Below are 27,052 nucleotides of genomic sequence, written 5' to 3' on the forward strand. Positions count from 1 at the left end.
TCAGTTTTGGGCCCCTCACCACAAGAAGGACGTTGAGGTGCTGGAGAGCATCCAAAGAAGAGCAATGAAGCTGGGGAAGGGTCTGGAGCACAGGTCTGATGAGGAGTGGCTGAGGGAACTGGGGTTGTTTAGTCTAGAGAAGAAGAGGCTGAGAGAAGACCTTATTGCTCTCTACAACTACCTGAAAGGAGGTTGTAGCAACTGTAGTACTCTTCTCCCATGTAACAAGCAATAGGACAAGAGGAAATGGGCCAGGGGAGGTTTGTATTGGATATCAGGAAAAATTTCTTCACTGAAAGAGTTGTCAAGCATTGGAACAGGCTGCCCAGGGAAGTGGTTGAGTCACCATCCCTGGAGGTATTTAAAAGGCATGTAGATGTGGCATTTAGAGGCATGGTTTAGTGGTGGATTGGCAGTGTTAGGTTGACGGTTGGACTCAATGATCTTAAAGGTCTTTTCTAACTTAAATGGTTCTATGATCCTATGATCCAGAAGACAGACCACAGCATTGTTTTCAATAGGGTAACTGCTGGACTGGAGGGTACTGAGAAGCATGTAATGAGAATGGCTTGGAAAAGTTCAATAAGAGCAGCAATTGAAAAAATTGAGATCTTTTATCTTAGAGAAGAGGTGACTATCAGAGTCAAAAATAGCGTACATTCTGGAAAATGAGAACAGAGTGTATTGTCCCCATCATGGAACGTGATAACAGTGGTTTTTTGCCCTAAAAAAATGGAGGGAAGGGGGGGTGGGGAAGAAAAAGAAAAAAAAATTCAAAACTAAAGAGAAAGGAAATATTTTTCACTACACTTGCCATTTCAGCTACTGAAGTTACTGCCACAGGCTGCCCCTGTGGCAAAATCAGAGAGAGATTTGTTGCTTGTGTAGATAAGGAAATCTAGAGTTATAATAGTTAATGTTAATAAAAATTTAGAAAAACATCTGTACTTCGGCTGTACTAATTTCTTCTGGAACACATGGGGTTGCTCTGCCACGGATGGATGCTGTTGTAGGCAGACTAAGGCCAGACTGGGCCTGGCAATTCCCATATCTTATCTCCACCTCACTTGGGTGAATTCAGCTTCAAGGAAAGGTATCAGGAGAAAATATTTCTTTACTTGTTCCTTAAAACCAGTGAAATAAGGCAAAGCAGTAATGCAAGCCGTTCTCTGACGGTGGGCTTATGGTGTGCCTGGGCTGACTGTTTAGAGTTAAAAGCAAAAACTTTGAAAAACACATTATTGCTGAACCTGGAACAAGCAGAAGTCCACGGACAGGTTCCAAAGATGAGGTCCCTTCAAATGCATGTCGCTGTGCAAATCAAGTGGTATACTAGTTTCGCAGTTTATGAACAATTTGAAGGTGCAGGGAAACTCTGAAAATAATCAGACTGACTCTTCCATGGCAAATCTTTCCTCTAGTAGCTCTCCTTTCTATGAGCAGTAATGCAGTGATGAGAGCAAAAGAAATGTACCTGTGGGACAAATCTTCCTGTTTTACAAACTGTTGCAAGATGAGAACTTACTCTTTCACCACAAGGCCAAAAAAAAAAAAAAAAAAAAACCTACTCTTTCACCACAAGGCCAAAAAAAAGAAAAAAAATCCTACTGAATGGTCAGGAAAAGGCTGTATTGGATACAACAGTACAAATTCCTATTTTTTTTTCTCATCCTCATGCTTGGCCTTTTGAATGGTCAGGAAGAGGCTGTATTGGATACAGCAGTACAAATTCCTACTTTTTTTCTCATCCTCATGCTTGGCCTTTCTTATTGTATTTAACTTAAAACATTAAAGTGCACAGGTGCAATACCCATGTTAGTAACACATCAGAGCATTAAGATTTGAGCATTTATGAAGCTGTTTATCAAAAGATCCACAGCACCCGAACAAAGCCGCAATATTAACAGTTAACGGTGGAGTAATATGAATAGATTCCATGCTGACAAGCACAGTCTGAAAGCCCAGAGATGTTCTTTGTCTTAATCATTGGTTCATATACAATCATACATAATAAAACACCTATTCCAGTCTCAACCTGATTTATTGCTTCCCTCTTTCCTCCCACCTCCATAATTACTCATCAGACACTCACTGTCTTCTATTACCACCTTAAACAACACCTCAAACACTTCAGCTCTCCTGAAACTTGCTACATTTATTATCTGACTTGGACATCATTATTTCCCATACAGTTCTCATACAGTTTCAGAATGTCTGTTCATACAGTTCCATTTCAGTGGCTCTGAAAGCAAAAAAGAAGCAATTCATCAGGTGGAGCTAATAATCGGGCACAGAGCTTAGAAAATATATATATGTGCACACACACATCTGTATTGCACACAAATATATTTCTATATATTCACAGATATATGCCTCAATATCCATGCCCATTTATTGTAACAGTGCTTTACATCTAGGACATGAAAGAGGAGAACGTAGAAAGGCTCTGAAATTATTTCACATTGGTTTGGAACTGCTCCTGAATTATCATCTCCAAGCCACCAGTACTGGGTCTGATTGCATTCACACAACGCACAAGTCCAGTTGCTTCCCACAAGCCTGTTATCCCTTCTCAAGGACCCAGGAAGACCATGATTTGGGTGGGTATCACATCAACGTTCAGCAAGTTGTTCTGCAACCAAAGGTCATCTATGCAGAGTGCTCACATCCCTCAACCTTAGGCGTCTAGTGTGGCTGGTTTAGTTGGACCATCTGCCTAGGCTGCCTAGTGGGATTAAGGAATAGAGAATGAGGCAGTCTCCCCCAGAGGCCACCTGCAGAAAGTTCCTTCAAGTCACTCCCTTGTCACTTTGTTGGATGTAACTTGGAGCTGCAAAGACTAGGTACCTAAAACAAGGACCTAAACAATGTATTATTTTATACATCTTCCTATATACAGAACCTGAAGCAACCATAAGTCTTCCAGATCTAACTGGAGATGACAAAACAGATATTACCTTTATCTTTTTCTGAATTTTTTTCTTTTTCATTAAAGCTGTATTTTTTTTCCCAGACCTTTGGTAACTACACAGTTTGACTTCAGAAGAGAAAAATCATTACCATGAAATGAATGCCAGAAACTCATCTGGAAGAAAAAAAATAACAACCTTGAAAACTACTCTTTTAAGCTATAAAAATAACAGTCGATTCCTCTCAGTAAAAGGTAAAAAACATTATTTTATTTTATTTTTTTTTTTAATTTCAATAGCTTGAACAGGATTATCTAAAGGAAATTACAGGGCTCTATTTTACCTTACTGATTTTGAGAGAAAACATATATAGAACATTTTGAAAACAAGACCCTTTCAGAGTGTCTTAAGTAGGCTATTTAAAGAAAAATAAAATACTGGGGTTTGAGACTATCATTTCAAAAGGTGAATTTATAATAATTTTGTTATATTTCTAAGGGGTTTTTTAAGCGGGTTTTTTTATGCATTTAGCACTTCCACTGAGCCCTGCTCCACAAAAGAATACACTATTTAAACTCAGATTTCTACTTACTACTTACTGACTGGTCAATAATCCATTTTAGTAATGGAATACATAAATGAGATTAAAGACTCTACAATCATCAGCCACGTGAATCAACTACACTCAGTCCGTTGGTACGTCTTTTCTCTCTAAGCCAGTGACACATTTAACATCATATAGCTTTCAATCCACTATAACTCACACATTCATAAAGCTTCACTTCATCAAACACATCTTTAATTTAAACACCACTACCTAAAACAGGCTTTCAAGCATGCTATTTGCAGCCACTTTCCTAGAAATCTTTACAAGTATTGGAATTAAGCTTGTAGTTTTTTAATCAGCTGGTATTTCTAAACAATTAGCTCTCCTAAAGATAACTGACAGGTCAATAATTTTGATAGTGATATATTGATCACATAATTTTCATAATGCTGTGGATGTAAACTATCACTATTTTCTACTTTTTTTTCTTTATTTCATTTTTATATATATGAGCACTGCTGCACCTACAACTTCAGATTCCAAGGTTTGTTACTATTAATGCCTAGAAATAATCCTCCTTGGGCTTATTGATTGCAGTCCCTCACCAAATCTAGAATTGCAAGTAGGAAAATAATTACCAGTAGTCATTGTTTTCCCAGATTTACAAGCTGTGCCTCCATTTTAATTTGACATCAAGAAATTTTTAGCTTGGTTCTACCTAATGCTCAACTGTCCTCCATCCCACACTCCACTCACAGAAGAAAAGAACAGTCCTACAGAGAGGGCTGGGAGACCTGATGAGCTACTTCTGCCTTAATCTTTTTTCCCCCTTCCTAGTGAAGCTCAATGGAAGAGATCTCAGTGTGAATTTTCCCACTGAATACCCATGCTTAAGGGCTCTGTCCCTTGCTTCCCAAGTTACCTGCTATCTCCTCCATCTGCAGAAGCCATTGAAACGATGGAAAGAACAAGCAAAGTATTGGGTGGATAGGCAGGAAATCCTTAGTCTTTACAGGATTTGGTTTATATGATCATTTCATGGCAGATGCATAACAGGAGGAGAGAAACCAACAATCCTCAACAACACTAGCAACCTAGCAATGTAGGATTGCAAGTTCATGCAAGAACAGTTTAAGTAACAGCCAAAAGCCTGAAAGAGGAGGTGATGGGGGCTGACTGCTTATGGATCTACCATGCACAGAAATGGACCAATTTTTTTTTTTCCAGATAAAAAAATATTTTTCTTCTGCCACCACAGTTCCTGCCACCACCACTAGTGCTGGTAGGCTGCCTTGAGAGTGGTGAAGGAAGGACAGGGGTAGCAGAAAGGCTGGGCAGCACGTGGGGACCACGGTGGAAAGCACATGTGGGTCTTGAGTGTGTAGCTCAGGGCAGGAGTTCCTGAACCCTGGGGGAATGGTGGTTATTTCCTCAAGGAAAGTTTTATCACATAGCTGTGGTTAAGCCAATGATGATGCAAGTAAGTTTATAAACTGACTTTTTTCCCCATCTATAAAAACAGAGAAGAAGACAGATGAGAAAAAAATTTCCTGCCTGGGGGCTGAAAGGAGCTAAGGAAAGAGGACACAATTTAGTCCAGATACCAAGTCAGTTTTGAATAAAAAAGCAGAGCTGAAACTATCCCAGGCCATCTACAAAACCAAAATGTCTCCTGTACCAAGTGTCTGTGGCACACGGTTATCTCAAGCTAAAAAGGGCTCGGAAAGACTGAAAACCCAGTTCTTATCTTTCTTTACACATCATGACTAAGTCTCTGAACTATCTCCTTTGCAGCACCAGGCAATTCTTCACTGTATTAGCCTTTTAAGGGGTTTCACTTTTTTTGTTTGTCTATTCATGCAAAAAAAAAGGTTCAAAGGCACAAGAGGAGGCTGATGCCATTTCAGAGGCTCCCTGCTGTCCTTTAAAACATTAAAAACTCTCTCAAAGAATCCAAAGCAAACTTTCGCTCTCCAAGAAGTGCAGAACTGGCATATCAGCCCATTTTGCTTCTCTGTTTTGGTGTCCCGATGAACAGAATTAACAATTTTTCCAGTTTTGCTTTTGAGTGTTTTTCACTCCTTTATTTCTTTACATCCCTTTTTTAAAAAATATTATTATGAACCTCTGACAGTACTTCAGGTTTCTGTTTTCTTTTTTTTAGATTAGTATCCCTGCTCCAAACTAAGTGACTCAGCCACATCAGTTTTGAAGTCTCCAAAGAGCTTTTGTAATTTTCTGTGCTCCCTTGGAGTGAACTCTACTATCTCAACATGTTGGCCAATTTTCTTCTCTAGTTCATCTTCAAAATAAACACTGACACTACTCTGTTTCTTAATATATTCCTCTTTTTATCTTATTTGGTCTGCTTACACTTTAATCTAACTGCATGTATTGCTTAATTCCCTGCAGTACTTGAAATTCAGACTGCTATTAAATTGTGGTCAGTACTACTCCGTTAAACAGTCGCTTCATTTCACCATAATACTTATGCAAAACGAAATATAAAGCACTATCCCATCTAGTTACAAAATGAGCCAGTCCTTCCATTTCTGATTTGCTTTAGTGCAATAGTCAACATTAAATGAAAATCCTACTGAATATATTGTTCTCCCTAGCCTAACAGCTAAGCCACCTTCTCCAGCATTTTGAGGAACACTTCATTATTCTTATTCAGAGGTCAGTACACTTTTCTTGTAAATCTACTTTTCTTCTAGTTCTTCAGTGGCCTGCTGCACTAATTTGATGCTTTAACTATTTAAATAATTTTTGTCCATCAACTACAACCGATGGCTGTTTGCCATAATGTACTCTGTCTTTATTTTCTGATATTATTAAAACATTCATTGATATTATTGTTACTTACTATTAATACCACATGGACAAACTTTAATTCACTTCCATCCATTTCTCACCAAGTTGAGTATCTTTGCAACAGGTAAATCTCCTTTCGTGATAACAAATATATTTTCATGAGCATATTAACCACTGCTAGATTTACTAAATGGATTTATGAGAACATCTCCCCTCCTCCCATATCAGCAGTACACAAATAAAGTTGCTCATGGTATGCTAGAGCAGCTGTACAATTCCTCCCATTTTAAGCAATGCTGCAGCTGGCCCTGACATTAACTATATTTTTATAGAGACTCTCCAATGCTACTTTTACCCTATTTCTAAAGAGTCAGACTATCTTCACATCTCCACCACATCCCTTCACCTCTATTGCAGGGTTTTATACTTCCAGCCATCGTTATTTTATCTCTCAGTGCCTCTATGAGAGGGGGAGAGGAGCAGCTCACATAGCTGTCGGTTATCTATGGGTGGAGGAGCCGTGAAGTACCTTAATCCACCCCAGGTGCAGAAATACCATCACTAACTCCACCAGCGCTCATCTCCAGGCTGGAAGCACAGAGAGCATGGGTGGCAAAACACATCAGCAGGTTCATCATTGGCCAGCACAGGTCCAGTGTGTTTTTTCAGCTCTGGCATAGAGATCTTTCCGATGACAAGATGGCAACATTGAGGGGACACATAACCTGATGGTCAGGCTTAGTCCCAAAGACAGTACTTCATGAGTTGCCCTTCCTGAATGCTGCATCAACCACATCATGTATTAAAGACACCAATGTTGAGCAATGTGGAGCCAGCACCACTGCTGCCAGGGCTGCTCAGACCGCAGGGAGGGGAATCGAGCAGAAAGGCCAGAAGTCACAAGTGGGGAATTGTGGGACTGCCCCTGGCCCAGTCTCTGCACCATGTAGCCTGGCTGAAGAGGTGTACAACATTGAGAAGCCAGCAGGAGTTGGAGGCAGCCTTGTGTCAGGTATTCAGCAGAGCCCTGGGTCAATTTCCAGGAGCCAGGCGTGGGGTTTTTATCGTGCAGACGGCTGCAGATACAGGACTGAAGGGTCCACGTGGTCAGAGGCACCCCATGGCGCCATGTCACTTCCTCACAACCAAATTTCCAGTTAATGAGATGACTGTGTGGTTCATTCTTCTCCTCAAAATAAATAAAATACCAAAGGTCACTGGTCATAAGTTCCTACCAATGCACATCAGTCTGGCTGCTTCCTTCCCTCGAGAGCATCATTGAATTGTTTTAGATGTGACTCCATGTCCATTGTAACTGGCGTGGGTCGTCCAGTAACTCAGAGGGTTTTGAAACAGCAATAGCTGGGCCATTTGTTTACGTTCTGAAGTTTATTTACATGAAATTATTTTTTTAAATGATAATAAATTAGTTCAGTGAACCTATTTCATCATAATTCAAAGAATAGCACACTGTAGAGTATTAGAAATTGCTTTGGCCTAGAAAACAAGCCTTTTGATAATAAACATCAGAGCAACAGATACTGCAGGATGGCCCAACCCAGATAATGAGTTAGGGTACTAATAGCACAAGATTTCCTTAAAAAAAATGCTCTTGGGATTTTTCAGATTAATAAATATTGAATTGCTCTGCTTCATTTTTTGATTTTTGAAGACTTAATTCAAATTTTGAAGTTCTGCTAGGAAATGCAAAAGCTATAAGTTTCCTTTAAAGAAACAGTATGCAAACCAGACCCAGACACAGAACTGAAATTTTCATATGACTGCCTAATTCCAGGAAAGGGAGCTTTAAGAAAAATATCATGGGACACCCCAAAACTGTGAAAATCATCAACGATGCAACAAGGACCTTAGTCTGTATCATAGGAAAACACCAGAAATACTTTCAGCATGAACTGCAAAGGCACCACAGAGATCAGAAAAAGCTACCTAGATCTTTCAAAACCACATCAACATCATGAAGATCCAGTAGTCGCGTAACGCTGCATTTGCTGATTCACATATAGATTTTGGTCAGTAAAATAAATAAATAAAGAAAAAAACTAACCAGAAAAACTGGCAGCTGAGTAAAGAAGAGCTTACCTGGATCACTAAGAAATTCCTCCGAGGTATTCCACGTCCTACCATCCACGTACAGCGTGCCATTGGTGGAGTTAAACTGCGTGTAATCCCTGACGCACTTGTGTCGCAAGTTGCCCATGAAGAGCTGGAGGCCTATGAGGGCAAAGACACTCAAGCAGAAAACGGTCAGGATCATCACATCAGCAAGTTTCTTAACAGACTGGATTAGTGCCCCTACAATGGTCTTCAGTCCTAGGGAGATAAAAGCCAAGAGTTTATAGACTGAGAGGCTGAAACATATCTGCAGATAGCTACTTTTCATCATGAAAATCTCCATGGAAGGGAAAATTGGAAGGGTTTCTACTGCATGTTTGTAACTGGACGGCAGAAACCAGAGACAAATGGTCACTATGAATGTTTAGTTTGGTCTATTTTTATCTGGACAGAATTCTTGGTACTACTCTTATACAAACACTGATTTTAAAATGGAGGGAAAGAACTGGATGGAAGAACAGTGAGACATAAAAATATTCATGGATAAAGAAAGTGCAAAATGTCTTTCATATTTTCATGGAGCTGCAGTAAAGGCTGTAAAGCCCAAATCCCATTGAATCTTGAGTATGTGAAATAGTTTTAAATCACTCAGGTGATTCTGATAACTTTATCCCTCACATAAACAGACGAAGAGGTACGGAAATGTTATTTATTCCCTAACTATTTTACATATTTTAGTGCCAAATCCAGCTCGCCGTCCTCATATGAATAATTCCTCTGCTTTCAATTCATTTGCTTAAGACAACAAGAATTTGGGATTAGAAACAAGCCAAATAAAATGGGCAATCAAATAAACCCAGCGGAAACTATTTGAGTAAAACAGCCCTAGGTTTCAACAGTACCTGGGCAAAGTTAATAATTTTATAATATGCTGCCAATGTAGATAAATCATCTTATTACAGACCCCAAAGGCTTGGGTCACACAATTTAGCTTCTCCTGTGTTATTTCACCGTGTAACACCAGCTTATTATTCTATAAACATACAAATATAGATAATAATACTTTTTTTCTGAAAAGATATTGCTTGCTTCTGAAGTGTTCCTGCAGATCAGCACTATTTGAGCTGATTGAATATTACATGAATACGACAAAACACACTCTTTTAAAAAAAAACCCTTCTAAACTTGTGTGCTCTACTTGGATGTTAATATCAGATGCACAATGGTAGCAATTTTGTCGTTTCTTTCCTATTTATATTTAATTAATACTCGATAAGTAGTAATCAGTGCTACTGATAATCAGTGTCACCAGTATGGCAGCAGTAAAAGAAATTGAGTTAAATGGGAAAAAGAAAATGCAAAGAGGAAACAGGGGGAATTCTCCCGGGCAATACTTAGAAGCACATTGATTTGCTCACTGAATATGATCATATGCATTAAATCTGAGTTCCCTGGAATTCCACCCCAAGAGTTTGGCAGCCACAAAGGCTGAGCTAGTGCTGTATAATTTAAAATAATAGGAAAATGTACTTGAGGACTCATAGAAAGACAAAATGAGGTTTTGGTCTTGCTCAAAATTCTGCAGTAAAAGTAAGGGGAAATCATAGTTCCTCGAAGGAAGTTGAGATGCTAGAATGGCCAACGGGTCCAGCAGTCCCTGCATCCAGCAGCCTAAAATATTCCACTCCTGCACGGGGTATTGCCATCAGGTTAACCTGCGAATAATATTAACATCTATAAAGTGGCAATTTAATCAAAAGGGACTGACCCATCAGGTGGGGATAGCCCCCTTTCTCGATTAAATTCTCCGTTTGCCTCTTTAAAGCTAGTTTGAGGCATGGTAAAGGGGGAGAGATTAGGCAGCTCCCTGCTCTACTCAAAAAATAAAGCAAAAAATCTTTCAGTACAAACATTAGGCAAAAGCTGGATATTCATGCTATCTGCACTCCTCATCAGAAACAGATTTTACAGATGAGGTCAGTTCCGTTCAAGTACCTGTAAAACGGTCAGCTTTGAACTTTTGAATCCATCTGTAGATTTGGCCACCTATTTTGATGCTTAAATAAAAAGCATAGCTCTTCTGATAATCTAGGCTTGGGTGAACTTTATACCTGAAGTGAAACTAGTTTTAGTTGTAGCCCAATTCTGAAGGACTTCCTGCGGTCTCACCCATATCCAGTGATAAGAATGTAAGATCCTTAAGACAGCCAGCTCTTAAACAAATTGTGAGGTGGGGAAAAAGAAACATGATTTGTAAATGCGCTAGAATATTTTTTAATTTTTTTTAATATTTTGAAACGTTTTTGATTATTCTCTTCATTGGCCGTCCTTTGAATGCACAGATGTTCCTTTACCGAAGCTTGTGAAACTTGGGAAATACAAATGAAAATCCAGTCTTAAAAAAAGGGAAAAAAGCCAAACCACAAATTCTTTGAATGCAGTACCCTCTGTGGAATCCCTGCAACACATTTATTTGTTTGTAATACAAATGCAAGCTTGAAGGCTGCATTTGTATATTCTTAAGTACACTAATTAATCTTACTCACATGGGCAAGGACTATGGGAGTTCTTATGTGAATAGGGATAATATTAGGACAAGACCTACAAAATCCTAATCACTAATAAAGACTACCTTTTTTCAAAATCAGTGCCCAGCATTGTTAATTTCAAGGTCATTTCATGAAACATGTTTTTCTCAGTTTACTTACTAGGGTTTTAAATAGAATAGTAATCCTATACTGTTAGTTTTACAAGTTCATTCCTTGCAGGTATCAAATAATTCCTTTATGAGATGGCTTTCTGCTTTACTTTCTTTTTCTTTTATTTTTTTTTGTTTTGTTTTAATAGCATACAGACTTCTGAACAGTTCAAGAAGAGTAATACAATTACTGTAATTAAAGACCATTTAAAAATAACATATACTCTGCCCCCGGCAGGAAAACCATTTGGGGAGTGGTATACTTACAATCTAACTTTTTTTTCTTTTTTTTCCTCACCCTTTAAGACCAAAATTTGCCCATAAAATTAAGTTGCGTCCATTAAGTTGCTTGGCACAACTCACTGCTAAGGAAAGTTTTTAAATCACCATTCATTTAAACTTTCTGTGCCTCATAAATGGAAGGGCTGAGGGGAAATAAGGACACCCAGAACCTCTTGCAGGTGCTCTGCGTTTCTCTGAATCAGTCCTATGTTTTGTAAAAGTAATGCTAGATGTATTCAAATTTAGAGCGCTGTTAAATCTTCTAGATAAACAATCCTCCTTTGAAATAGTGCCAATGAGAGCACTGCAATATAGCTTAATAGAAGACACTATTTATGGGGCATTAAAGGCATTTATTTAATTCTTGCAAGTCAAACATCAAACCAGGCAGCATGCAGAAAAAAATGAGGATCTCATCCAAAGCTGAGTAACAGCTACACCTGTTAACAACAATGGGTCTACAGATTACTCCCTATGGAGTAATCACTACAGGCTTTTCCTGAAAAACTGAATTTTTTCCACACTTCTGGGCCGAATCCTGCTTGTATGACATGACCAACACCACGAGATCCAAAAATCAGTGGAATGAGGGCTGTATAGGCAGCCTGACATCTGCAGAGAGCAAGAAGGATTTGGCCCAAACATTCCTGTTAATGTAGGTAGAAAGTAACACATTCAGAGGTTAATCAAATAATCAGTTTTCCAAAGCAAATCAGAAACCATAGAAAATGCAAGCAACACCAAACAATGAGAAATGGTAAGATCCTACAACACCATCCATTCCTCCTACGAGATGTGAGAAAGTATTAGCATAGTTCAGCATGACATCCATACCAGATGTTGGCAATCACCTACAGAACATCAGACGCTTTCATGCACAGTCTGGAAATGAGTTGTGAGAAAAAGCAAAAAGAAAAACCACCAAAAAAAGAGACTGTGACTTGCACCATGATTGTCCTTACCTAGCCTCCTCCTCTTGAGGATACGCATGTGTCTTGTAAATGTCAGCATGAGCCATGGGCATGTAGGGAGGGAGTTCACCCTTGAATGTATTTTGCCATCGGGCATTGACACGTGGGACAGCAAAGAGTTTAATAGCATGTTGGCAAACTGGAATGGTTGTCAGCATTTCTGTAGACCATCTTTGCATGGAAATGTGACTATCAGGCCAGTCTCCAAGGAAAACACAAATACGTCATGTATTTCTCACCTCTGGGATAGATACTTCCTGAGTAAAGTGATTTACCCACCAGAAGGATGACATTTATCTCTGCAGGAGGACTTCAGTGAGACTGAAGCAGCAAACAGGGCTCAGTCTCCTCCATACAGCCTTAATTCCTGTGCTCCAAGCTCAGTTCTGGCTATCAGTAAAGTACCGGATAACATTCACAGCACTATTTATAGCCTTTAGACTCACAGTAACTTAAACAGGAGCTGGATCAGGCCCCAAAGTGCCTTGGCCCAGTTTTCTATGAGGTCACCTTTTGCCGGTATCCTGTTGTTTTATGTGAGATGTCCGTGATGTACACTCCTGTTCCAGAAAGAGCAGTGGAGATTCTCTGGATACAGGCACTTTACAAAATCCTGGGGATGATAACGACGATGATGGCCTGCATTTTACAGGCTTTTGATGAGGAGGCACAGAAGGGTGTACCTCAGGGTTTGACATTACCTCAGTTAGTAGTTATCAAAAAATGTTGCTGATTTCTGTGCAGATAAACTATGATTTGAGACCCTCTACTGACATGGGAAAGGTTCCTATCGAGCACACTGGAACTTGGACACTCTGGTAATGGGAGACAAATGAGTGCAGTGGGTTGTTCTGGTGCTGACCATGGCTCCTATCTCGACTGAAAACAAATTATTTCAGTTGTCATGGCAATGTGTGAGATGCTAACTAATAGATAAAATCACTGAGAGTCAAAGATTTTATGCTCCCATAAAGAAAACATTTCCTATTTCTAAGCACCTGAACATAAGGGACATAGGAAGAAACTAAAAACTTTTTTTCTTTTAATGAGTCTGGATAAACAGATACCCAACAATTGTACACAGTTTATTTTCTCTCAATATCATGGGCAGAAAGGGAAAACTGAGGGGATCCATGAAGGTCCTCCAGCATGTTAAGGGCTGCTGCAGAGGGTAAGGCATTGACCTGCCATTCTGTAGGGTAAAAAATAATGAGTTAATAACGTGCCAAGAGAGAGTGAGGCTGGATGGGGGTCAGGATGCAGAGACAGGACCTACAGGTGATCCTCAGCCCTGGGGAGCAGGAGATCCTGCCATGATGGCAACCAAATGGAGCCCCAGATCTCAGGTGGGTGGGAAGCACACGGCTTGCTGGAAGATACTAATATTTGGGTTGCTGAGTCTGGATCTGACCCTGTCCTCCCAGGGCAAATCTTCTAATGGTGAAAGTAATGATGTGCTGGAACAGGCTTCTCAGGAGGATCACGAGAACTCTACCTTTGAAGGACTGTTAGAACAAGTCAGGCAATAAATATAAGGTCAGGTCTGAGCTATCCTAAACACAGCCCTAGGCCAGGGGAATGGACTCTGAGAGTTTGGGAGATCTCTTTGAGTCCTGTGAGGCTGTGTCCCCAAAATGTCCCTGCACCTGCTTGAGCACTTAGAGCAAGGCATTAAAGCTAGGTGAGATTTTTAAAAGCACTAATTGTTAGCTTTACTGACTCCCTCTGGAGTCAATAGTCAAACTCATTGATTTCAAGTGAAGCAGAATGCCTTTGAAAACCAGCCTCTAAGTGCTTTGCTGGACACAAGCCTTACACCATGGAGGACTTGGCCCATTACTTTCGGTAAACAATTTCACTGAGCATGCTGAGTCTAAGTATGTTTGTGCAAACATAACCACCTGATGGAAAAGCGTGATCAATTTTATTGAGGAAAAGCTTAGATATTTGCAAAGGAGGATACATCTCAGTGTTCTTCACCTAAGATGTGAAAGGGGAAGCAAAAATAACCACCTTCTCTTCTTTCTAGCAGTTGAACCCAAAAATCTCGTGGAAGATATTAGTGTTCATCATCTTTTCATTTTTAAGCCTATTGTGGAAAAATATTTCATCTCAGCATAAGCCTATGTTATCATTAAAAACTCGGACTGATCGCCAAATAAACACAGCGTCATGCCCAATATTTCTTTTAAAATGTGTCTATCTGAAAAATGAACTGACTGCTCTGAAATTATCTGCTAACACTAAAAAAAAAAAAAAAAAAAAAAACCAACCAAACAAAAAACAAACCTTAGCTTTTACAGGCAGCTAGGTGTTCCTTGGCAATTTGTAGATCTACACATCTGTAATTTAAACACACTCAGGGCACAGGTAATCTTGATAATAAAATCTAAGCTCAGATATCCTGTTATCATATCTTCACACAGTTATGTCAGCAAAAGATTTAGTTACTTGTACTGAAAAATGCAGTTATCAAAAAACTAATCAAATAGTCAGAAAGAAAAAAATGAGAATGTGAGTTATTATGTATTACTCTAATAAATAAAACTCCTCTTTTTTTTTTTTTCTTTCTATTAACCAACAAATGGAACAACTCTGGTTTTAATATCACTGAAGGCCTTTGGTGTATTTTTAAATAAAGCTTTTCTGAATCTCAATACTCCTTTTTTCCCACTAAAAAAAAACAGCCAAAATTTATAATTTGATGTAAAACAAGCTTCTGCTCCAACTCTGATAAAGAACAGCAGAAAATTGATATATATATAACTCAGCAAAATTGACAGGCTCCACTGTGAAGAGGCTCAAGCTTGAGACAAGATGGAAAGTGAAAGGTGGCCCCTGGAGATGGCTGTCCCTCCACGTTAGTCTTCAAATCACTAGCAAAGAAAGCTAGGACACTCCAGTTTTCTTTCTGATTCACCACTACTATCCCACATGATCTATAAAACTGTGCTCAACTTTCTGTTTCCCAAGGAAAAAAAAAAAACCCTTTCTCACTGTAAATCCAATTAGAGAAAATCCTCTCTGCTAAGTGATTATTCTTTTTAAACTTAAAGACAAAAATAAAGAAAGGAACTGATTTCAAGGAATACCAAACCTAATAAAGTATTCTATAAAAGCTATTATTTGACATACACTTTCAAATAAAGGTACCTTGCTCTTTCAATAATTTCACTGATTTTCATTACTTTAATGTTGGAATGAGGGAGTAAGCCCTAGACCCATATATAAGTTTTCTTAACAGCTCAATTCCAGAATTCCCATTTCTATCTTATACTCCATGTGAGTGCTGTCCCTAAAAGTTTACACCACAGAATTTGTTTAGATTTATATCATAGTGTAGATGTCCATAATATGATGGATGGACAAACCTTTCTAACCTTAAAGAGCTGTGCATGAGAAGCTGAGCAGTTCTCTCAAAGTTTTGAATATTTTGGACAAGTAATTGCCAACATCCATTTAGGATTATCACTGATAGGATCTACCATGCATGGGTTTTGCTATCTTCTCTACCTTGTCATGCAGGTTGGAGATGTTAAACACTGAGGCTGAATGAGACCTGCCCATAGATAACGCTTGGCAAGAAAGTATTGTCATACGGTTAGTCCTCAGTGGACTCACCTCTGCATAAATTATGTAATAGTAAATATTATTTATTATTTTAAGAAATAGTAATAGATTAGATAAAAAGCTATGAAAAAAAGAGCTTCATTCACTACCAGATCTGTGCTAAAACATTGATTTTTTTTTTTTTTTGAGGGAGGTGGAAATCATATTCTTTAAAATGTGAATGTGTTGGTGAAAAGCTGAATCTACCCAAATCAACGGTGAGACGTTTTTCTGACCTCTGATTTCAGAGTCCAAAATTTAAACAGTGTTTCTATCACACACAAATGGATAAACACCATGACAAATTAGGCTATCTGTGCCTGCAGTCTTGAAACCTCAGCTCATAGCACAGATTTAGATTCCTCTATCGATGCACTCTTAAACACAAATATGCATTTTGAGGTCATTAACCTTCCATTTTTAAAAATCAATGTCTGAAGACTTTAAAAGAGTTGCATTGCCATTTTCTTACGGTTCATGAATGAGTACTTTGTGTATGTGATTCACGAGCCCCTGCACACTGCCGCTCTTACGCTAGCACTCGTTCTAGCGAGGTCTGTAATTTTGGAAGCACTCTAATACCTTCTGTCCACAAAAACAATATTGGAAAATATATGAAAAATGTATTCTATTGACAGGTCACATTCCCTACATTCCTCCATTTCCTGATCAGTATCTATGGTTAAGTCATTTGTAATTACTGTGTTTACTACTGGAAATGGCATGTAGGCTTTAACTGCAGCCGGAGTGTTTAACCTGATTTTCACCTGAAATGACTGAGATTGTTTTCAGCGCCCGCAGTACTCTGAACGTTCGTAAGGCTGAGACATTGCCCAGGTCCACAAATTCAGTTATGTATCTGTAACAAGGGAAAGTCACACACAGACAATGACAAAACACCAGCAAAAAAACAACAGTCAAAGGGACAGAGAGACAGAGAAAGAATCACTTGTAGCTGAGAGCCAAAACATAAGGATCAGGGCTTCTTACCTGGGATTACTGAAATAGTTTTTAAAGCTCTCAATACCCTGAAAGTCCGAAGAGGTGAAACACTGCCTACATTCACAAATTCTCCTACATACCTGTAGAATTAAGTCACAGTTATTCGGAATTATACAATAGAGTACGAGACTTGTCTGAATGAAGAATGCATTCATACATAGCAGGAGCAAATGCAGCCGAACGAGAGGTGCATCCACTCCTCAGGCTGTTCTTTGATGCCATTTGGCCCGGGTTTTTCATAGTACACATTCTTTCAAATGTTTCTTGAACTATTCAACTTATCTAATAGGCATCAATTATTTAAAACTACTGGGTGAACTTTGTTATCGTGCTGTTCAGAAATAAGTACTTTAAAGATTTTAGCATCATGTAGTTTAACAAAAAATTTTTTACATTATAGGAAACATTAAGAGTTATTTTGCTGCTCTTAAAAAAAAATAAAAGCTTCAAATACCCAATTTTCACATAATAGCTTCTGCAAACTACATATAGGACAACATGGGAAAATATCAGTGAAAATGTTTCTACTGGGTTATTTATTCTGAGACGCTGTACTCTGGGAAAGCAGATGTTGGTTTCAAGAGATGCTTAAAATTTTATTTTGTTTTGTACATCAAATCCATGCCCTTTGGCTGCAGGAAGATGGATTTTGAATTAATATAATTACAATCCTGCTAAAAACTACTGATGATTAAAATACCAGTCCCAGCTCTTCACTGCTGTGCCTGTTTTGGTCATCATGGACACCCATGTCAAATGCTCCCAAGAGCGTCAGTTATAGAATTAGTTGGTTTTATCAGTGTTGTATAAAATTATTTCCTCCAAGTTAGTGCACAGTAAAAGAATAGTCACCACTGTATCTTCTCAACAAAACAGCTCTTGAACCCTTTAAGTTTGATACTAAACTTCTATTACATTCCATTTACATATTCTACTTCTTTATTTGGTTTTACATAGAATCATTAAGACTCATTAAAGTTGGAAAAGACCTCAAGGATCATCAAGTCCAACCGTCACCCCAACACCACCTAACTCACTAAACCATGTCCCCAAGCACCACATCTACACGTTTCTTGAACACCTCCAGGGATGGTGACTCCACCACTTCCCTGGGCAGCCTGTTCCAATGCCTGATCACTCTTTCAGTGAAGAAATTTTTCCTAATATCCAGCCTAAACCTCCCCTGGCACAACCTGAGGCCATTTCCTCTTGTCCTATCACTTGTTACTTTAGAGAAGAGGCCAGCACCCACCTCACTACACCCTCCTTTCAGGTAGTTGTAGAGAGTGGTAAGGTCTCCTCTCAGCCTCCTCTTCTCTAGACTAAACACCCCCAGTTCCCCCAGCTGCTCCTCATCATCCCTGTGCTCCAGACCCTTCCCCAGCTTCGTTGCCCTTCTCTGGACCTGCTCCAGCACCTCAGAGTCCTTCTTGTGGTGAGGGGCCCAAAACTGAACACAGGATTCAAGGTGTGGCCTCACCAGTGCTGAGTACAGGGGCACAATCACTTCCCTAGTCCTGCTGGCCACACTATTGCTGATGCAGGCCAGGATGCTGTTGGCCTTCTTGGCCACCTGGGCACACTGCTGGCTCATGTTCAGCCGGCTGTTGACCAGCACCCCCAGGTCCTCTTCTACCAGGCAGCTTTCCATACACTCTTCCCTGAGCCTGTAGCGTTGCATATTAAGGAAAAAGCTCACCTGGTTATTTTACAAAGCCTGCTTAAACAGGCTTTATGCAAAGGCCTCTGGGGAGGACTAAGCATCCTTTCCATATCTATTAATCCAGTTTATAACCTGAAGAGCAATATTGCTTCTCCTCTTCATAATCTCACAGGGCAGTCTGGGCAAAGATTTACCTGTTCGGTAATTCCTACCCAGATTTACCCAGTGCTTCTCTCCCAAACTCTTCTGCAGCATGCAAAGGTTAAAAAAATAATTTGAGGAGGAGAAATAGAATGGGAATATTGTTTTGCTGACCGCAGATTTGTAAAAAACACATTATTGACATATGAACAAGTATACGAGGCAAATGCTACTGCTGTTCGTTCACAATAGTCAATTAAGATTTTGTTCAGCCATTTCTTGGATGAAATGCAGCAGACCAGTTCCTCTGTATCAGGCAGTGAGAAGCAACTTGAATTCGCATCCCAAATTTTCCTGTTAGCCAGGGAATTGCTTACTGTCTTTAAGCTTTTGTCAGGGCACTTTCCAAACCAGAGCTACAGATGCATCTCTTTCGCCTGTTCTGGACAATACTTGCTTTTCTGGGAAAGAGGGATCTAAACAGGGGCAGTTTCATAATTTCCCCCGAATCCATCCATGGCCCCACGGATGGTCACAAGCCACGGCTGTGCCTGCTAGCATAAGGTGGGAGAAAAGCCCTGAGGACCTGTGGCACCTCTTACTCTCTAGTGTGCTATTTAAAACTATTCCCTGTGATCCAATCTGTGCTGTTTCTGCCCAAAAGAGGAGGCAAGAAGTTATTTTGCAATAACAGTAAAGCAAGTGATGGTCATTCCACTGTAACACCCACCACCAAAAGAATCAGATTTTCTGTTAGCTCAGAACTCTTGGTTCATCTAGCTCTCATGGCCCCTCACCAAGCTTTCCCAATTTGAACCTTTATGCCATCTTTGTTTCCAGATACAGAAACACCTCTGGCATCACACCAGCTACAAGCAAAGACAACAGGAGAGTTACCTGTATGATCAGTCCTTCTTTAAATTACTTGCAAATTGGATTTATATGAAGGATAAATCATATCAGAACAGAGTCTGTTATCCAATGCTCTGTACTATCTGCTGCTTGCATACTTGGGAAGGAAGTTTCATTGTACATATGAACATCATATTGCAGTTGCTTTTAACTCTCTCACTGCTGCCTATGGGCTCAAGGAAACACTTTTCTATTTCTTTTTGGTTCCAGAATCCCAATTCTTTTTTTTTTCTATTCTAACAACATTAGTATAATATGCCTTAAAGTGAGAAATGATAGAAAAGGATTGTCGGTTCGGAAAAGCGCAGCCATTGCTGTAATTTGATGTTGAGAAACTTGATTTTCCACAGTTTCAGACCCCCTGTTTTAGGGATCTTCTAACTAAGAGCTGAAATAACATTTGGAAAGAAAATTGAAATGTAGCTAGGAAAGAAAGCATAGACACCTAAGCATCTCATTAAATAAGACTTAAGGAAGTTTTAATGAATCCTTGGGCTGGAGCACTGAGTGGGCATTGAAGTCTAGAAAAATCAGAAAAGTAAGAAGAGGTGCAAACCCTCAACCTCTGGGAACCAAACCCTGCTTCCTACCTGCAGGGAGTGAATCACCTCTGAGCAACTGGTCTGTGCAAGCATTCACAACTTTCCAGCTCCCCAAGCCCCAAACACTCAGAAATAATGCGGACAGAATTTAAGGGATATCTAGAGCTTGCCCCACAGTGACTTCAGACTCTTAGTTTCAGTGGCAGTAAACAAGATGCTCCCAGAGTTCTGCAGAGCTGAGGGTGATGCCCCAACCTCTGCCCAAGCTGAGATGGGGTGGAGCAGGTATATTGCCAAGGCTACAAGCTGTGGCTCCTCTTGTCCTGCTCCTTTCTGCCTTACTCTCAAAACCCTTCTTCCTTGCAGAATTAGAAAGAACCCGTGCACAGAAGATCTCCACGTGGTGCTGAATTCAGAGACATGCAAACGAACTCGTATCCCAGCTCACAAACAGCTTTTACCAGCTGTCTGATGGAGAGGAGAGCAGGCTGGTGACACTTTGTGTTGTTATGTCCTGCCCTTAGATGTTGCAGGAGAATTGCACTTAGCACTGCTTGAGGAAAAGTTGAGCTGGGAAAAATACATAATATATGTTGTCCTCCAAAAGCTCCTCCCCATCTGTGTTGCATTTTTTTTAAAAAAAAAGCTTATCACGATGGCCAGATGTCAGTTCAGGCAAATCCATAGGAATGTAGTAACGGATATCAGGATCTAGGGCTGGCTTTGTTCCAAAGCCTACTAAAATAAATGGAAGTCTTCCCGATGAAGTCCACCTAAGTTTTACACATCCTCATGCTGTTCCTCTGCTAAATGCTGCGAGAATATTGGTTCTGATCCCTGCATCCTACCAAAGTTTTGCTACCAGCTTCAGTGGCCCTCACTGGCATTTGAAGGAAGTTTGGTTGAACATTTTTTACCAATTTTGGTTCCATCCAAGTGTCATGGGACCAGGAGTTCAGCTCAAATGTCAGTGCTAGCAGGCTTGCATCTCACCTAAGGCTATGAATTATGAGGTTTAAAGAGGACAGCGAGAACTAAACTAAAACCAGAACACAATATAGGTATCATCAAACAGAACATACAGGTAGATCAGATTAAATCCTTCAATGATTAGGGCATCTACTAGCTTCCACTTCAAAGTCACATGTGCTCTTTACATATTTTTCTCTCTTGTTTGACTGTGAAGAAAATCTGGATTTCTTGTTCAGCTGGAGATACGAACAGTGTCAGACATCTGCCTTTGGCCAGGGCTTGGGATGACCCCGTGTCCACTGCGCTGTTGGCTGACTGCTCCCCTATTCCCATGTATTTTTAGCTGTCTAGATGCCACAAATCCATCAGCCCCTTCAAAGCAGTAGAGCACCACGTGTCCTGAGTGAACCACAATAATCTAGGTAGAAGTACGCAGCTGAAGGGGAATATCATGTTGGGGATGAAATGTCTATTCTCAAGATATATAACAGGTTCAGAGGCCTTTAAATTAATTCGCTATTGTAGTAAAATAGTAATGACTTTCAAGGTGAAGAGGGTTTGTGAAGTGGAGACTGCAAAAACAACTTTCACGGTGTTATGTATAGAGTATAAATAGGGATTTAAATACATGGGTATTCAGTCACACTTATAACATGTCCTATTCATGGGTCTGAAGCATCCCAAAACTACATTAGATAGGCAGGTATTATTACAGATATTTTACAAACAGCTGTCTCTGTGGAGCACAGAGAGAGTAAATAATTTCTCCAAAATCATCTAGAGAACTGAGAGAACAGAATCAAGAATTCTTCTGACTTCTTCCTCTGAAAGTACTCCAGAAAAACCCCCAAAACTTCATCCTAATACACTTCAGCATTTTCTCATTTTCAGTACAATTTGAGTGGGAAAAAAACAGCCAGAAAATTTTTTTTAAAGTTCTATTGCATATTACTGCCTTGGAAAATATAAAGGAATGCTACTTACGCCATAACAATAACACTGAAATCCAGCCAGTTCCATGGATCCCGAAGGAAGGTGAATTCTGTCACACAAAATCCTCTCGCCAGTATTTTTATCAATGACTCAAAAGTGTAAATGCCAGTGAAAGTGTACCTGGGAAATAAAGTGGCCAAGATAAGCAAGAGCATTAGAAAGCAGTAGATGGTAGGAATGGCAGAGGCACACTCAACCCAGTCCTACTCGTAGGAGACACTCCTGCCCACCTCTTTGGGGTCCTCATGTGAGTCATGGGTATAAGTAGCTTTGTCTGTGTACCAGGGAACACGTAAGAAATGGGAAAGCACTCATAACAGCTGCAAGATGAAGATAATTTTCACCTCAGACTGTGACTTCACGAATCCTCACTCATTAAGTCAAGCAGGAACACTATGCTGCTAAGCTGTGCTATGGGACTTCCGAAGCTCTGCCTGCAATCGCCACTGAAAGAGGAATGGATTGTGCCACGTTCCTTGTTTTTCCTCTGACTTGAAGGAGGGTGGTTTTTCCACTCATACCTCTCATCTCTTCCTGCCCAGCAAGATAAAAAAATTTCATCTCTAGGTTTTATTAGCTAAAAAGGGTATTCTTCCTGCAACTTCCCCTGTGTTTCACTATCCATGCTAAAAAAATCATACTAGCCCTCAGAATTAAACAATAAGGTGCCCTCACTGAAAAAGAGGAAAACTCCCACCCAAATACTATATGTAGTAATTTTGACCTGCTTAAGAGTAAGAGAGACATGAGGGTGTTTTTCTCCCTTAGTAAGATGTTTATTACCAACAGCCTCTTGACCGTGATGATCTTGGAGAGAACACACATCTTACCTTTTGTAATAAGGATAATATTTGCAAGAAAATTTAGCTAATTCTCTCTGGAGGACAGTAATGTATCTGACTTTAACATTCAGATCTGTGTTTACCCAGGGCTCTACCTACCATCAGAGACATACTTCAGGGCATACAGCACCTCTTTTTCAATGTTTCCACCCAAGACATCTAGCCCAATGGGACTAGGTATCCCAGGCCATATCTTAATAAAAATAATAAATGTTTAGTATTCACTACTGGCACTCTCTTCTCCTTTTCTCCAAATGAAGATGCAGATGATACCAAAGCCTGTTAAAAAAAAAAACCAACCAAACACCTTAAATCCCATAAAACTCAAAAGTCATGATGTTCAGGCTTTCACTAGAAATGTTAGCTTGAGTTTTCTGTTCAGTCCCTAAACATCAGAAGTTTTAATGGTGCCATCACACACAAAAACATTATAACAGTTGGGATTTCTGTCTGGTAAAGAAAAAATAAAAAAACACAGTAGAGCTAGTCACAAGTTACAAAACCTCAGCGTGCTTCAAATGGAGATTAGCAGGACGGTTTTTGTGCAACAGTGGGTGTTAAATGTGCCTCACATCTCCTCTTTGACCATATACCTAAGCTTTATCTTGTATCCAACTTTTCAAGGCTCCTATTTAGTTTTGCTCTGATGTTTCAAATATAGGTCACCCACGTGACAGTCCCTTTAAGCATGCGTATTCAGTAATATATGCAGAAAACACATGCAAAGAACTAAAAAAAAATACTTAACGGTATATAAGCTCATTAAAATGATAAAGCACTTGTATTTATTCAGTATGTCAGATGGTTTAATTGATTGTATAATCATCATCTAATTCTAAATGGATCGGGCAAAGTCCTCCAGCAACCAAACAGCTTCTTTAACAACAGAAGTCAGGATTTAAATTTTTTTTTTTAGTGGGGCAAGTTGAATTGATTTCTTTTTTCAAAACAGTAAGGAAAACCTTTTAAAGGAAGATCTAGGACAAATGTTAGCATAAGGTTGCTCTTGTCTCCCCTGTGAGTCTCTGGAACAGCAGAAAGAAATAGATTAAACGTATCCTTTCCAAATCCAATAGTAATCAATTTGAATTACAGTTCATCGAGTTACTTTGCTCCTCAGAAGTACTTGCCTTTGATTTCATTCTATGCATTTGAGAAGGAAAAGCTGAGAGGTATGAGGGAACACAGGAGAAGAGCAAACGTGGAAGTATTTACTCTATACTGTATGAGTCCATTTGAATTTCTGCTCTATGTTTCTTGCATGCCCTGCTGGATGCACTGATAACATCATTTCATTCACTTTTCCTCCAGAATGTTCAAATTCCCAGCTGTAGACCCACTGACCAAATGTTGACCCACATGGGTGAGATGTTCATGTTTCAGCAGAATACATCCTGGCTATGGGACTGTGTGACAGTTGTCAACAAGAAAAGGACAAAGTCGGGAAAAGGAAAGTCACAGATGTACTTCAGGGTAGTACACTATACAGAAATGCATGAAACATCCTGGAATTAGGATGTTATTGTGATCAGATGAAATATTTGGTTCAGTGCTATCTATAATTAGTAATTTATGGCCTAGAAGATGTGCCCTGCATGATTTTATGAAACCTAAAATAAGGGCATTTTACTGTCTTTCCTTACAGCCCTGAGTAGACCAACCACCAGGCTACGGAGCAGCAGATGGCTGTGTTTATCATATGTCAGTCAAAAATAAAAAGTGTGTTCTGATTGGTTCAATGAGCCAAAATAATTGTTTAATGCACTGTAGGTTGATTAGCTTGTGCATCTGGTATCCGTTTCTAACAGGAATATTTTATAGCAACTTAAAGAAATGAAATGGGCTTTCTGGAGCCCCTTAGCCTCTTTTAAAAGTAATTAAAAAAAAAAAAACCCAGAAAAAAACAAAACAAAAAACCTCCAAGCGATATCTCTGATATTTTTTCTGAAGGTTTGACAAGCTAGAAAGACAGGAATCCTCATAAAAATGTTCCCAGATAATTTTCTGCTCACTCATAAATTATGCTTACCACCAATTACAGGTGAACACCTCTCGTGATGCACTCAGTCCCAGAGAAGGTTTTGCTTACAATAACTTTCAGTTTAAGGATAGAACCAAGTATGTCCAGGAAATATTTTCTGAAATAATAACTTAAACTCCATCAGCCCATTCTAAGGTGTCCAGTCATTGAACAACACACTTCTCTTGCATGGGAAGTGTGGAAGGCCAGCCAATTTCAAACAGAGTTCTCCTCGTATGTGATTTCATTCAGATGTAGCATAGCAGGTGCATTTAGCAATAAGTTTGAGCTTGGCAGACTAAAAACTGTTTACTTATTAAGGGAGTTTTCACAGGCAACAAACACCTGGAAAAACATTTTGTCAGGAGAGGTACTACGGTCAGTACTACTGGAAAGAAATTAGGCAACAGCAAACAAGATGAAAAAAATAATGTGACAAATGGAAGAGGAAGGATGAGATAAGGACAGGGCAGCCGTAAACAAGCAATTATACTTACTCAACATATTTATTCCACGACGGAGTCTCTGATTGTGCCATGAACACACAATTAGTTAAAATAGTGCACATAATAAACATACTGAACAATGTAAATAAGCGAATTAAGGAAAATACTACATATATTATAAGACTTCATAAATTTTTTGTCATTTCACACAAGATATGACAGTTCGCTCATAATTTGCAAGATGCTTTAAAATCACTGGAGACATTTGTTTGCAAGTGCATAAGGAAACAAATAGTTATAGAAACATAGAAAAAAAATCAAGGAATCTTTCCTGTTTTTTTCTTTTACACATACTTTATACAATAAACAAATGTACTGACTCTGCTGTCTTCTGAAAATACAATACTCCGAATTTACAGCTGTGTTGGTCAGATGACAATGTGCATAGGTGCACAACTTTGTATGAAAAGAGGGATTAGGCTCACCTAAGCACCTAAGGAAAAACCCATGTCTGCAAATTCCTATTTTATTTTGCATCCTGAAACATTTCTCAGGCAGTAGGGCAAGTTATAAATCTGGTCTTTTTAATCTCTCTGATGGGCTTGAGGTCTTGCTTTCAGTATAAAGTTTTGTCAAAAGCTAATATGAGTTTCAGAGCACTAATTTTAAGGCTTGGTCTGCAAACCTGGTTGGCAAATAACACGGTGTTGGTCTGGAAAGCTGACTGGCTCAGCTGAGGCACCAGTTTCCCTAACTGGAGGCTAAAATGAGCCTCCCAAGTGTATAGTCCGTGCACTTAGCTGCTAAGCTGAGGCCATAAATATGAGAAGGAGCACCCTAAATCGAATTCCTGAAATTGAAAACATAGTTCACTGAACTGCTCTCCTAAAAGCACATGCCACGTTCTGTAAAAAAAAGATCTGCAAAACATGATGGGATTCTCCTGCATAAATCATAGGTCCCATGCTACTGGAAAGGTTTAACTAATTAGTTTAAGTGGAGAGAGACAAGGCAAAGAAAACCAGCCTACCACTAGATCAATAGGCTGGGACCTTCCTCAGGGAAGAACAGTAGCAACCCAATGTAGATTTCTTTTGCCTTCTTTAAAAAAAAAAAAAAAAAGTTTGCTTTTTTAAAAATTATTATTTAAACCCTTTATTGATCCCATTGGTGGTATTTTTTATTTGACAATAGCAGTCAAAGAATATCATTTGAAGGGTGTATCCTGAAATGTTTGCATGAAAATTGTCCTTCCACAAAGCCAAAATCTCTGCTGAGAACAACACGTAATGTTTTCCAATGGGCCACATAAGCAACTACAAGGTTAAATTGGTAGTATCCAACCTGCATATTCCCCAGTGCCATCACAGAAAGCAGTAATTGAACTCAAAGGGACTGTTCATCTCACAAAAATTTTCCACTTCTAGGGCCAACACCTCCTGAAATGAAGGACTGGGAAGGATATCTGATATCCAGTTGCAGTTTCTCAAGTCAACCTGAGATATATTTCTAAAAGTTGTATCCATCTGGTTAACACAACTAGGTTGTAAACTGCCATTAACCTAGAAAACACTGGATTAATTTTTAAAATACAGTGAAATGAAATGGTCTGAAAA

General features: G+C 39.3%; 1 protein-coding gene across 1 annotated transcript in view; it reads right to left on the bottom strand.

The window, feature by feature from the left end:
• Positions 1-27,052, bottom strand: part of SCN5A (sodium channel, voltage-gated, type V, alpha subunit) — a gene marked incomplete at its 3' end in the record, with an annotated part of 80,980 nt that overhangs the window by 48,061 nt on the left and 5,867 nt on the right. The window contains exons 3-6 of the mRNA XM_010072568.1: positions 25,488-25,577; positions 22,120-22,248; positions 16,671-16,762; positions 8,371-8,601 (exon numbers count right to left, since the gene is read on the bottom strand). Coding sequence (XP_010070870.1) covers positions 8,371-8,601; positions 16,671-16,762; positions 22,120-22,248; positions 25,488-25,577 — 542 coding nt within the window. The remainder of the gene's footprint in view (positions 1-8,370; positions 8,602-16,670; positions 16,763-22,119; positions 22,249-25,487; positions 25,578-27,052) is intronic.

Source organism: Pterocles gutturalis, unplaced genomic scaffold (assembly GCF_000699245.1).
Source record: "Pterocles gutturalis isolate BGI_N339 unplaced genomic scaffold, ASM69924v1 scaffold16107, whole genome shotgun sequence".
Lineage (NCBI taxonomy): Eukaryota > Metazoa > Chordata > Aves > Pterocliformes > Pteroclidae > Pterocles > Pterocles gutturalis.